Source organism: Lolium rigidum, chromosome 4 (assembly GCF_022539505.1).
Source record: "Lolium rigidum isolate FL_2022 chromosome 4, APGP_CSIRO_Lrig_0.1, whole genome shotgun sequence".
Classification (NCBI taxonomy): domain Eukaryota; kingdom Viridiplantae; phylum Streptophyta; class Magnoliopsida; order Poales; family Poaceae; genus Lolium; species Lolium rigidum.
Window position 1 is genome coordinate 214,381,604 of NC_061511.1, and position 13,218 is coordinate 214,394,821.

At 44.6% G+C, this 13,218-nt stretch overlaps 1 protein-coding gene across 1 annotated transcript; it reads left to right on the forward strand.

The window, feature by feature from the left end:
- Positions 1-7,825: 7,825 nt before the first annotated feature.
- LOC124706881 (GATA transcription factor 15-like) lies at positions 7,826-8,650 on the forward strand. The gene is made up of 2 exons (XM_047238547.1): positions 7,826-8,275; positions 8,390-8,650. Exons 1-2 carry the CDS (start codon positions 7,826-7,828, stop codon positions 8,648-8,650), a joined length of 711 nt encoding a protein of 236 aa, XP_047094503.1.
- The last annotated feature ends 4,568 nt before the right edge of the window (positions 8,651-13,218 follow it).

Sequence of the window (13,218 nt, forward strand, 5' to 3'; positions counted from 1 at the left end):
CAAAGTATACTTACAAAAATAAATCAAACATTTTCCTCGAGTTGCAGCTCATTCGCAACTAAACAAATATGAGTTGCAACTTGCAACCTTGTTTGGAACTGATAATTTTAGTTGCAACTCATAGAAACATGAATCACGACACAAATCTACTACTGATTGTGAACTTGATTAAGCACCAAGTTAATTCTCAGCTAGATGAGAACTATCAGTTCTGTTTATCTAAGCACCAACTCTAGAATAGGTGCCTTGTTAATCATTTTTCTTATCTAGATAGGCACTACCGCCTTAAAAGGGGCATATTTATTTTTATAATCACCTCTTGGACTAAGTTTGTACTACAATATGAATTGCACAAAGAATATACCATCCGAAAGAAAACAGTAGAGCTATAGGGTACAAAGAGGTAACAGCAGGTGCATCCTGCTAATTAACCATGGATCTCAAAAGATGCTCCCCCTGCATGCATGTCTCTCGTGCTTAGCGCGTGAAAGCATTGTTAAAGCAATCTCGAGGCCTTTTTAGACGACAGCCTTTTGAACAGCGATCTCCTTGGGGAAGCCAATTCCTGGCTGTTTGTTCCATCTGACGATGGATTCTGCATGACCAGTGCCAATAGTTAAACCTGCTTCATCAGTCGTAGATAGCTGAATGTTTGCCGTCACACGTGCATCGGTCCATGTCGACGCATGCAGCATGTGACTAATCTGTGCATGGCATTGACCGTGGAGCGGTAGTAGTACGTTTTTGTTCATGCTGGAAGCTGGATTACGTTCTGTGATGTATACTCCCCTCTCCGACTCCATTTGGAGTATATTGGACATATTTCGACTGTTAAGTTAAATTTTAACTATACATAAAAAACCGAATCAAACAAGTAAATTCTAAAAAAAACCCATCATATTATGCTGGTAAGTTCGCAAAACCGTCGCAATTAGACGAAATCACAAATATCACTACCAAAATTGTGTTGGTTCGTTGCAATGTCCATTGATTGTCGATCTTAGCTGTGATAACCATGAATCTGGCAGGGTCCGCTGTTAGTGGTGACGTAGGAGAGGGGAGACATTACAACCGATGCAGATCAAATTCTTGGGGGCTTTTGTAAATTTTACAGAACCCCACTTTTCATCTCTTATTTTTCTCCCTCGCCAAAATCCACCGAGGCAGCAAGTCCTCGCTCCACATGCTCTCGTCGCAGTCACTCCATCTAACTCTTGTTCACTCTGGCCGTGCGCCACCCATCATGTGGATATTTGTCCCTTCCCATTCATGGAGTATCCGAGCCGCCACCGGCGATTTTTGGCAGGGGTGGCCACGGACGAGGTTCGACAGGTTCCTCTGCCTCTCCATCCCCTTCCACTTCCACGCTCGACATCACGAACTCGACCTAGTGTCAGGAACTCCATGCTTGACATAGACCTGGACGCATGTGGCGGCATGAGTCTCTTCCATGACCGTGGTTATGGTTGACGGCACGAGGAGGAGATCGGTGCAGCATCTCTAAGGGGACTCGCACAAGCTCCCGACATGGCCTGGCCTTCGAGATCCGAGACCACAACGGACTCGTGCAAGCTCCACGGCTTGGCCAGATTGGTCAATGCATGGTGGGAAAAATTGGAATTGAAGGACCAAATAATAAAAAAATGAAAAAAAGTACTAAAGCAATTGATGGGTGAGTGAAGGGTAAAGTTTTTAAAAAATCCAAAATTATGCATATCCAATGTTTGCCTCCTTGACCATTATCTCATTGCCATGTCACCACTGACGGTGACCCTTCTGTCAGATTCATGGTTATTCCGGCCAAAATCGACAATTAGGGAAGGCTGCAACGAACCAACCCTATTGTGGTGGTTTTTACGATTTCGTCCAATTACGGTGGTTTCATGTACTTACCACCGTAATATGGTGGTTTTTTAGAATTTACTCTGTAAATAATCACTGTATATATATGTACTGTTCTCGTATGACAGCTAGCGTACAGTTCCATGCCTCTCAATCCATCCAAACCAACGGCAAAGTTTGGGTGAGTTCCGATTCACACAAACACACCCGTCCGTACAACTCGTAAGCTAAGAGTATCCCCACTCGTTGGCGCTCCCCACGTCCAAATCCGGCGAAATTTTCGTCTGGATTGGAGGAAGATTTGGCGTGGGGAGGAGTAGTTTCCCAGTCGTGTGCTCCCCAAGCGGCGTTTCTCGGGAAAAAAGAGGATGGCTCGGGGAATCCGGACGAAAGAGGAGACACGTGGGCGTGGGCGGTTGGTTTAGCTTCATCCGGAGTCCCCGGGAGACCCCCGGAAAACCGAGGATGGCATGGGGAGTCCGGACGAAAATAGGCTCAAATCCGGACCAAAACGAGGAACTGGTGGCCTGACTGGGCCGTTTTTCGCCGTCCGGATGAAAAAAAGTGGCCGTGGGGGCTCTGTGGGGAGACGAGTGGAGATGCTCTAAAGGGCCTCTCTTCCTCGTGAACCGGAGGTGGGAGATACAAGCTCTTTACCTCTTCTTTGACTCGAGGAATACATCGGAAGAAAGCTCCATGCATCCCCACATATCCGTTGTGTTCTTCTTGTCGTCCCTAGTACGTACCTCGGTATACGCACGCTATCCCCACGATTTTTTTTTTCTTTCGATAAAGACCCCACGAATACATGCATGGACGCAGGACGCATGATACATGATGGAACTGACGCGTGGAGATTCGTGCAAGCTGCTCCGAAAGGGAAAGCCCACGAAAAAACGGGGAATGGCAGGAGAGATTCAAAGCAAGCAAGCAGGTGTGTGTGTACATGTTTCATCGATCGTAGATCCAAGCGTAAGGCTGTGCATTCTACTGCTCTAGCCTTCTTGTTTCCAGTCTCTTTTCTTTGCTTTCTCCCCTGCCATACTCATTTTAATCTGGTTTGCTCCTTTGGTCTTTTCTTCCTTTTGATGCTACGTAGGACTGCCCCCTTTGATTTGTAATCATGCGACGACCGTAGCAGCAGCCTTCTCCAAGAAATAAAAAAGGTGCTTCTACTGAAAAAGGGAGTAAATAATAAATAAAAATACGTCATAAACCATATGATTCTCTCGGAATTCATGCTGAATTAGTTGCAAGTTAGATTGTAACTAGAATTTATCGGCTTACACATTACACATCAGGGTTGCAGTGGTTGGATTGCTTCGTGATTTCTGTTACCCATGAGTTACAACATGAATTGAGACGGAGAAAAAAATGTCATGAACCATTGAAATACTTCGTATTGACATCCTAGTCATGAGTTGCAACTAAAATTTGATGACATGACGGGATTGAGAATTAGCTTAATTCTTGTTCACACAGAAAAATGAAACCGAAACCGCTGAGTTGCAACAAGCAAGGAATTTCTACTCGTTGAACAATAAAATATAGAGGACGATTAAAGTGGTTACTCCCTCCATTCCATAATTTTGTCGCGGATTTGATATCTAGAATTTTTTTTGCCAAAAAGACCACCTATCTATGAAACATCATCAGCAGTACAAAGAACACCAAACATAATAAAAATTACAATTAGGTATTTGAACCAGCTAGCGTAGACTACTAGCACTGGAGCGAGCCAAATACGGGCGTTGTCTTAGCCCCTCCATTAGGGGAGCGAGGATAGGTTGGTGAGTATTAGAGTTCGTAATATGTACAACGCGATTGGTACAATGTAGTACAAAAATAGCTAAAAAAAAGTAGTGTTTCCATGGTGGTTGGTTGCGGTCGTTCTTTTTTTTTCTAACTTGTTGGAATTTAATCGGACCAGTACATTTTGGCATTCGAGTGTTTTTCATGGTCGGTAATTTTTTTTCTTTAAATGTCTTGGTAATTCAATGTTTTGACGGAAGATGGCAATCTCATATTGACCGGGGAAAAAATGCTTCAGTTTAGTTCACAAAGTCAGCAGTAGCGGAGCCACCATGTAAGCATTGGTGTCAAATGACACCAATGGATTTTGCTAACCTCCTTAAAAACTAACAAACTGCTATGTCGAATTTAAGATTATACCACTATACTTAGAAGAGTGAACTAAATGATATTTGGTTCTAGCTTCGCCCCTGAAAGTCGGTATGTACATGTGTAAGTTTGCACCCGCACCTTTGTCCTCTACCGAAAAAACTCTTCCTTAATGAAGGGGAGCCTCTTGGTTGTGAAGATAGTATAAAATGTCGCAGTATTGTTGGTGCTTTACAATACATCAGGGTGACAGTCTAGATTTATGTTTCTCTCTTAATAAACATAATCAATATCTTTATGCTCAAACTACAACACACTAGACATCAGTTGATTTTGAGATATGTTAAGGACAATGTTGATGTTGGAATCACCTTTCAGAAGTCACCCTATACTCTTTTGAGTATCTTTTCAGATGCTAAATGGGCTGGATTATGTCCTAATGGTAGAAGCTCTACCGAAGGTTTTGGCATCTTTGTTGGCCAAAATTTGGTCTCATGATCGATGTGCCAGAAAACAAGCTACAGATCGACCTGAGTACAAATCATCACTAGCTAACGCAACAACTGAGCTAGCCAATATGTGTTGAAGCGCTATTGCATGAACGGGCTATCGCTTCCGCGCGCCTAGCAGGCAACGCCGGCCAGAACGCACACACATGATCGAGTTGGTTCGGTTAAATTAAACAGGAGGACGCGCGCCTGCATCGACTCAGTGGCTGGAGTACAGCAGCGTCTAGTCTAGTAGGTGCATCACCAACTTTGTTGTACCACCAGTACGTGCATGTTAACTCGTATCGCGACGTTTCATGGATGTACGGTGTACGCCGGCCGGGCCCTTTCAATATTTTCGAGTGCGTGCGCGCATGCATGCATGCAGGCGCACCAAGAGCACGTACACCACCACTATATGACTCATACTGTGTGAACGTGCGTGAGCGTGACTGTATCACGCGGCCGGAACACATTATTGATCGGTCGCAATTACCACGGCCGGGTACGAGCGTGCACCAGGCAGGCCGGTACCGCGACGGCACGGACATTCATCGATCGGTCGCAACCGCCTCTGGTGGGCGCGCAGGCCTCCGCCCGCTCGACACGACGAGCCAGGTACGCGTGCAGGCCGGCCGTGGCAGTGCATGCATGACGTAGGCAGCCGTTTTCCGACCCAGTACTTACTGAGCGAGCCTGCCAGTGCGCTTGGCGTACCTGCAATCTTTAAGCTGCAACTGCTGCATGTCTCATGCTGAGTGACACGCTTCGAATTTGTTTCTTTTCCTATGAGGAAAACATCAGCTTTTGACACCGTTTTTGGCCCTTTTCCTATGAAAAAACATAAGATATTTTTATAAAATGTTTTATGTTTTATCATGGTTAATCTAAGGAACTGGCTATTTCTAAGTTGATCGAGATGCAAACAATTATTTCTTGGTTATTATACAGCCGTGTTATATGAAGATCTTGTCACTATCCTTTTGTGTACACACACAAATTAGTACTCATCTATGATTAAGAATACTCCTTATATTATGTTTGGTCATGATCAAATTTTGCAAAGTTTGATCGATCATAGAAAAAGTATAAAAGAATATCTACAGTATCAAATTAATTTTAATAGAAACCTAATAAATTATATTTTATATTGCATGAATTTTGTATTGTAGATGTTGATATACTTATCTTGTATAATTGCTCAACATTGCAAACCTATATTTGTATGTAACCTAACATGCGAGTAATATGAAACTGACGGAGTAGAAGTTGGATTAGACGGTTCTTACCATGGACTTAGTAAAATTAGTCGTTACCCCAAAACATATAAGTATTACTGAATCATTCAAGTAATATGAAAAACAAACTGACGCTGAACAGCGTAGTATGTGTGAAGGCAAGCGCAACACTACTCGGCGTGGTATGTGTCAAGCCAGGCACGAAGGTGGACAACATGGCAAGGCGCATAGCAAACACGAGATATATGTTATTGCTATAACTGCTGTATTTGGCGTCTCCTGATAATCACATAATGACACCATAACCATCTGACTAAACAGAATGTGTATGTCAAGGGGGAACCTCCCCCCTCCCCCCTCGATAATCACATAATGACACACATTGTGCAACTTGGCGACGGTAACAAAAACCAGGATATGCATTTTCGTAAGGCCGTGATTTTGTTAATAGTTTCCTTTGCTTCGGAACTCCTAGAAATAGAAAAAGTGAGGAGATGGAACTCATGGTTTTTTATGTAATAATTTATGTATATCTTATTGGCTCTCTCGTCTTACATTATCTAGTTTAGTTTTTCATATTAACGATAATTTTTGATTTCTCACTGGAAAACGTCTGAATGTTTAAATTATGTTTTCAAGTCGGTGATCATGTATGTTGATCTTTGGTCCCATGTATACATATCAAATAGTCGTCTATTTTGAAAAAGGGTGTGATCAGTTCTCAGTCAACTGAGAACTAACCGCGCGTTTAGTTAGATGATGCCACCAAATTTCAGTTACAACTAATTACTACTAGGAGATTCACAACTTTAACAATTACAACAATCATAACCAGCACAAATCACGGTGCAATTAAATGGTGTAGATTTGACGATGCAAATGCCTTTGAAAGAATGTGTGCCTGTAGATTTATATATATAAATATAAGCATAAACGAAAAGAATATTATCATCGATCAGCTGCCTGAAATGGTGTCATATCAACGTGTCGATCACTGGGAGCCAGAGGCGGCGCGCGCTGGGCGAGCCGCAAAGCAAAGACGAGATGGAAAAATATTCTAATGTCACGTCGCACGGCCCTCGACGCGACCATGGCAGCTGGGCATGCAGATGCGTCCCAGGGCAGGGTACGCGGGTCCTGTGCCACGGCAACGATCTCTTCCCTCGCTAGCTCCTCGTGAACCGTAGCGTGCGCGTGGGAGACTGTTTCCATTGCCCGGTCACATGCCTGCCTCTCCCTTTTGACCGCGCTCCCGGAGCGAGCTCCCAGCCATGGCTGGCTGTCAGAGAGCTAGTAGCTCTGACGGGCTGGCCGGATCTCCGGCCCTGTACAGAGAGAGAGACGGTGATGTCAAAGCATCGACGGCCGGAACGGTCACTCGCCGTTGCTACTATATATGACACGCCTAGGAGCCACCGGAGGGGACCCCGCACCTCCTCCGTGATCTCTCTGCTCCTGTTCCCATCGCCTCCATTGATTCTCCTCTACCCTAGCTCATCTTGATCCTTGAGTAGACGTCCCTCCCTGTAGCTGGAAGCCGCTGTAGCTCCGGGATAAGCGCGGCAGATCAGAACCAGATCACTCTGCCCTCTGCTTCGGCCTGTCACCCATCCTCTCCCTCCCTCCCGTCGAGACGTCGTCCGGCCAGCCGAGCCTGACAGCCACAGCGGCAGCAGGGCTTCGCCGCAGCCAGCCAGTCCAGCCTCGCACTCATTGGCCGCTCAGCTCTGCCATCTGCTCTGGTCTTTGCATCTGTAGTCGTGCGCGCGCAATCTTTTGTTCCATTGCATTTGCATGCACCATGCTACCCTAGCTTAGCTAGGGGTGTAACCGAGGAGGCAGGCGTTCAAAGCAAACGGGCGTCTCGGTTACTGCCCAAGCAAGCCAACCAAGCAGATGCAAATCTCAATCTAGCTTTCGGGCCAGATCATCCTCCTATAAATCCTAGCTAGCCGCCCACCGCCAACCATAGCTCGCTCTCCTCTCCCAAAGACCAGAGACCAGAGAATCGTGTAGCTTGCTGCAGCCAGCCAACCAGGCAACCAGCAGCCGCCTCCTCGACACTCTAGCCCCGCTTTAAATACGAGAGGCGCAGCCCAGGCTAGCGCTGTAGTAGTAGCTTTGAGACATTCCACCATGCTTCACCACCACTCCGGCGGCGGCGCCCACCAGGACGTCGACGCTGCCACCGGAGCCATGGCGGCCTCCACCTTCTCGCTCTTCTTCCCTCCGCCTTCAACCAAAGGGCAGTGGCTGCCGGCGGAGGAAGCCGCCTACTCCTACGACGAACACAGCACCGTCACCACCACCTCGCCTTCCTCCCCGGGATCCTCCTCCTCCGCCGGCTCCGTCGACTGCACCCTCTCCCTCGGCACGCCCTCCTCCCGCGGCCTCGGGGCGCCCGCGCCCGCCGTCTCATGGGACGCCGTTGCGGAGTCCTGCTACTACCAGCAGCAGCAGGGCAGGCCCGTGCACGCCGGCGTCGGCCGGTGCGCCGCCGGGCACGACCAGCTCCTCGACCGCCGTTGCGCCAACTGCGGCACCTCGTCCACGCCTCTCTGGAGGAACGGACCTCGCGGACCCAAGGTACGCTACACTCGCATGCATGCTCACTTTCTCATCGTCTATTCGTGCCCTGCTGTGTAACAAGTAACAACTGCATTTCGTTTACTCCAACTTTGCCATTGTACGTTGCTGCAGTCGCTCTGCAACGCCTGCGGTATCAGGTTCAAGAAGGAGGAGCGCCGCGCGGCCGAGACCGGCGCCGGCGCCGGGTGCGGCTTCTACGGCGCGCAGCGGGCGCATGGGTCTGCTGCATCGGCGGCGCCCCGAGCCGCGGAGGAGCCGCAGCCGTGCGGCGACCCGAACGCGCCGTTCCTGGCGTGGCGGCTGAGCGCCGTCCCGCCGGCGCCGGCCTTCTCGGTGTGGCCGGAGCGGGCTACCATGTACCAGTACAACTAGTAGCCAGTAGTACGTGCTGCTAGGACACCGTACGCACGCGGTTGGTGGGCGCTGCAACGTTTTTTTGGGGATTTTGTGGTACGGTTGCACGCGCGGCGGCGGGGCTATCCAACTATAGTATGCATGTGCAGTACTACTCCACTCTGTGTTTTGTCTCATATTTTTACCGTTGGATTTAGTAGCTGATTAATTAACGAATTAATTAGTGTGATGTGCTCAACAAATGAAGTGGCTAGTTTCTCATGCTTTTGTCGTGCCTCTCCGTATATGATTGGGTCGATATGTGCAGTTCGTGTCAAATTGTTGCACAAAATTGGTCGAATTTTGGCATGTCACTGACCAACATTGAGGTTTATGTTTCTCACCTTGCAGTTTCCACCGCTCAACTAGCGATAATTGACATCGATCAAACACACCTACTTGAGGTAAACGTGAGTGTAATGACTAATCTATCTTCGTGGTTTAAGGCGGGTAAGTCGACGAAATTGTTTTTGGGCACAGGGATTCTGGAAAAAATTCTACCGAAGAATTCAGGGAACTTTGGCTTCAAACAGAAAATGCCGGGAGGGGGAAAAGAAAAGAGGACAGGAAATTTAAAATTTTCACTGGGCCCGTACGTGCGATCCTGGCCTATTTAGTAAAGGCCAGCCCAATATGAACCGGCGGAGCAAATTCTAGTCCCTCGCGTGCGAGCTTGGTCGTACAAATGTTTGGTTGCTTCCGCAATCTCAGAGTCACAAGTTATCCAGAGGGATTATTTCGAGCGAAACTCAGTTTGAATAAAAAATAAACCATGACTTATGCTTCCCCATTGAGGAGCTTGTTGGGTCTGCTTCTACGTTATGTGAGTGCCAACATGTCGTCATGTCGAGCTAATATGTTCTCTTTTTGAAAAGAAAAATCCAAAATTCATCGGTGCATGAATCCTAAACCAGCTGCTGCGAAAAAGATGGCGTCCTAGAAAGTCTCCACCGAACTCATGTCGTGGTTTTGAGTAGGTCCATCAAGATGAAAGGATCGTATGAGAACCTAGGGGGAAGAATGAATAGGTGCGAATCAAATTCTAATTATTTTATTTAAAATTTAGGCTTGATACAAATGGTAAATTATCTATATATGCAACTATGTGAATTTACCTATACAGCAAGATAGAAACAAGTGACGGGATACACGATACAAATAATAAAGGAACAATAAATGATAGAAGTAACAGAGTGTGAAGCATGCACGCGAAGCTTTTGAGGGTTAATACATATAAGTTGGATGGGTGTGGCGCTACGATAGCCAACCAGCGCCACAAATGTGTCACCCTATTCTTCGGTGAGCTAACCTTAGCACATGCTCCACTAAGCGGTAGCCTTCAAGGTAGCAGCCAAAACCTTGACGCAAAACTTGAAGCACACATCCACAACTTAATTGGATGATCCAAGTGACGCCCACGAAGTTTTACACAAAGAACTAGCTTCGCGGTGGCCGCTTCCATATTCTAGGGTTTCAAAGAACCCAAGAGTAACAAGATTTGTAGAAGATTCGAGCTGTTGTAACAAATCGGTTTGGTAGAATTGTGGATTAGAGCATCTCATTCACTCCTTAAATCGATCTGAGGATCATTTTGAGCCTCGTTTGAATTACAACAATTACATGACTTCCGCTTCCCATGCAATTGAGGAGCTTCTCCGTTATGTGAGTGCCAACATGTCAAGCTAACGTTCATTGTTTGAACAAGCTCGAAAATTCATCATTGTCTTGCACCCTAACCCAGTGACGGAAAAAAAGAAGGCATCATAGAAAGTCTCCACCAAGATCGTGTCGTGGTCTCGAGGATGTACATTGCCGGCCACCATCAAGCTCACATACCTGCTCGCTCCTTCCGCATGTCAAGATCGCCATTGCAAGGAGTTAGCCCACCGCTGCCGCCAGACGAGTCACCATTGCAAGGGTCTTTTAATCAAGAATCTTCTATGACCAACAGTGGCTAGAGGTGAGCTTCCATCCTCTTTGTCGCATGCTGAAACTAGTTTTAGCTGACTGTAAAAAGAGACAATAAAGATCGAATTGAGAAATATTTGTTAGCCGAAGGTGATATTTGGTATTTCCCCCAAATTTCGGCCGATTACGATTTGGTACATGGTAAAGGATACACTAGTAAACCGGATCAAGATTCTAAGAGGACTTTGCAGGTTTCGGAAGTTGGAGACGTGGTCTCCTTGTCATATGGTTCTTTGGCTCCAAACAGATGAGATTCTTCTCTCAAACTAATTGAAGAAGAAATCCTAGACTATATACAACAAATTGCTTAAGATCTAAGTAACACACATTAATAAGAGCATGCTAGATGTTGCAACGATCTACGAGTTGCATGTCGACTCGACCCACTTAATCATAACTAATATGATAGTGGACATCTTGCCACCATCATTTGCGTCATCACCTCCGAAAAAACTACTGAACTGTCATCAACGTTAACCATCTCTTTCAAATATTCTTAAGTATGATTTTATATTTTCTATTACACATAGCAAAATTAAGAATATAGAAACTGTCTAAGTGCGATCCCCATAATGAGAAAGCCATGATTATTTCCCTACTTCACTTGAGGGGGTTGTCAAAATCACTCTGCACTAGACACCTCAAACAACTATTGGAGATACACTTGCACTACATTAGTAAATAAATTATACTTTGCATGGAAGGTGACATTACTTGCTCAATTTTGGGGGTTTTACACTATTATAAAAGTCTAGTTGCCTAGTTTCTCCGTTACAGAATTATTTTAGATTCCTAAAAATCATAAATAGAAAATACAGTAGTAATCGCATGCCTTAAGGAAAATTTTCTGAAAGATAGATGAGTTGTAGGTATATGTATGTGTTCTTCTGTATTTTAGTGTGTTTAAATATCTCACAGAGTTCTATGAAGTGTACAACCTTGCAAATATCTCGACATTTGTTTTCACAATGGATGCTTGCCTTTTAAGTGTAAACTAATAAAAAATCTAAATGTTTTACAGTACATAATTTGCATAAAATTCTTGCATTTGCACATTTATATACTACATCCCATAGTTCAATTCTTAGTTTGTGTCTTTCATGTTTCTAGGTTATATTGCATGTGTACTGTATATATACTAAATTTTAAAAAATAATCTTGAATCGGTGTCATGTTTTGTTAGTGTCATAATGTTATTCTCCTCGCATGCAATGGTCAGAGGGCAGAGCTAGCATGTAAGCATTAGTGTCAAATGACACCAAGGGATGTTGACAATCTTCTTTAAAATAATAAATTAACCTTTAAAATTTCTAATTATACCACTATAGTTAGTGGGTGACCCCCTCAGATTTTTTCCTGGCTTCGTCCTGGGTCCAAGTCAGTACTAGGTTTAGCGGTAGGTTTTTTCTTTTTGAAAGAATGACCAAGCCGATCTTTCCCCTCTACAGCATATCATTTGATGTATGTAGAGTGAGAAGTCAGACAATATTCAGTGGACATAGTTCCCTAGGAAATTGTGATTGCACCTTCAAAATAGAGAGATTGTAACATCAGTAACTCGGAAACTCATCCATCCATACATGACATGACACAACTACAAAACCCATATCAACTCACACATGTCAACAACAAAACTCACCACAAACACTTCACATAATTTTCTATACATCATGTCCCCTTACCATTGTTGTTTTATCAAGCATCAGTTACATTTTTTCCCATTTCCCATGAGATGATTTAGTGCCTTAAAACAAAACCACCAAAACAAGCTATATGTGCCTCCCCTCTCCTCGAAATCTTGAATCATCTTGGGGAGGAGGACATCATTCTTTGCACCTATATGTAAAAACTAATTAGAAGTCAAGTTCGAATTAGATTTCAATGACATGTGTATCACAAAAGTACGATTGCAAAAATATTAGGCTTGTGATTTTTCAAGCTACTATTATCACAAAATACTTTTTCGCAACACCATCTGAGTTTAATTTGCATCAGTTGAGTACATATTGGTTGCAACAATAGTTTTGTCATGAAAATCTTGGATATCCCACTGATCAACACGGATCTCGCGTTGATCATTGTGCTGATCAATTTGGATCTTGATCTACTTCCCGCGGACCTCAAGTTGATTATGGATCCTCATGTTGTTCCTTGATGCCCTAGTAATTAATATTGTAAGATTCCTGTGGTGACTAAACAACTACGGCCTCCTCATCGATAGCTAAACCTAATACTCCCATGGAGTAGAAAATATTAGGTCCTTCATGAATTTAATCATTATGTTTTCTATTACACATACAAAAATGTACAACACAGCTAAATAAAATGCACAATATTCTTACGATATATTTGCAGTTCTATCTCGGCAAATATAGTGGGGCCAGATTTAAAGTATATTTGCAAGGAAGCGAAGCTACTTTTTTTCCAACTATTCTACAATTATATTTTCTCCTTTGTACCATAAGCCAAATTTCTGTGAAGCATAGAAAATAGAAACACACATGGAATCCTGATTGGGGAAGATTGGGATGGGACTATGCACCCACTGAAGCGTCTCCGCAAGTCACTCAGGTAAATTT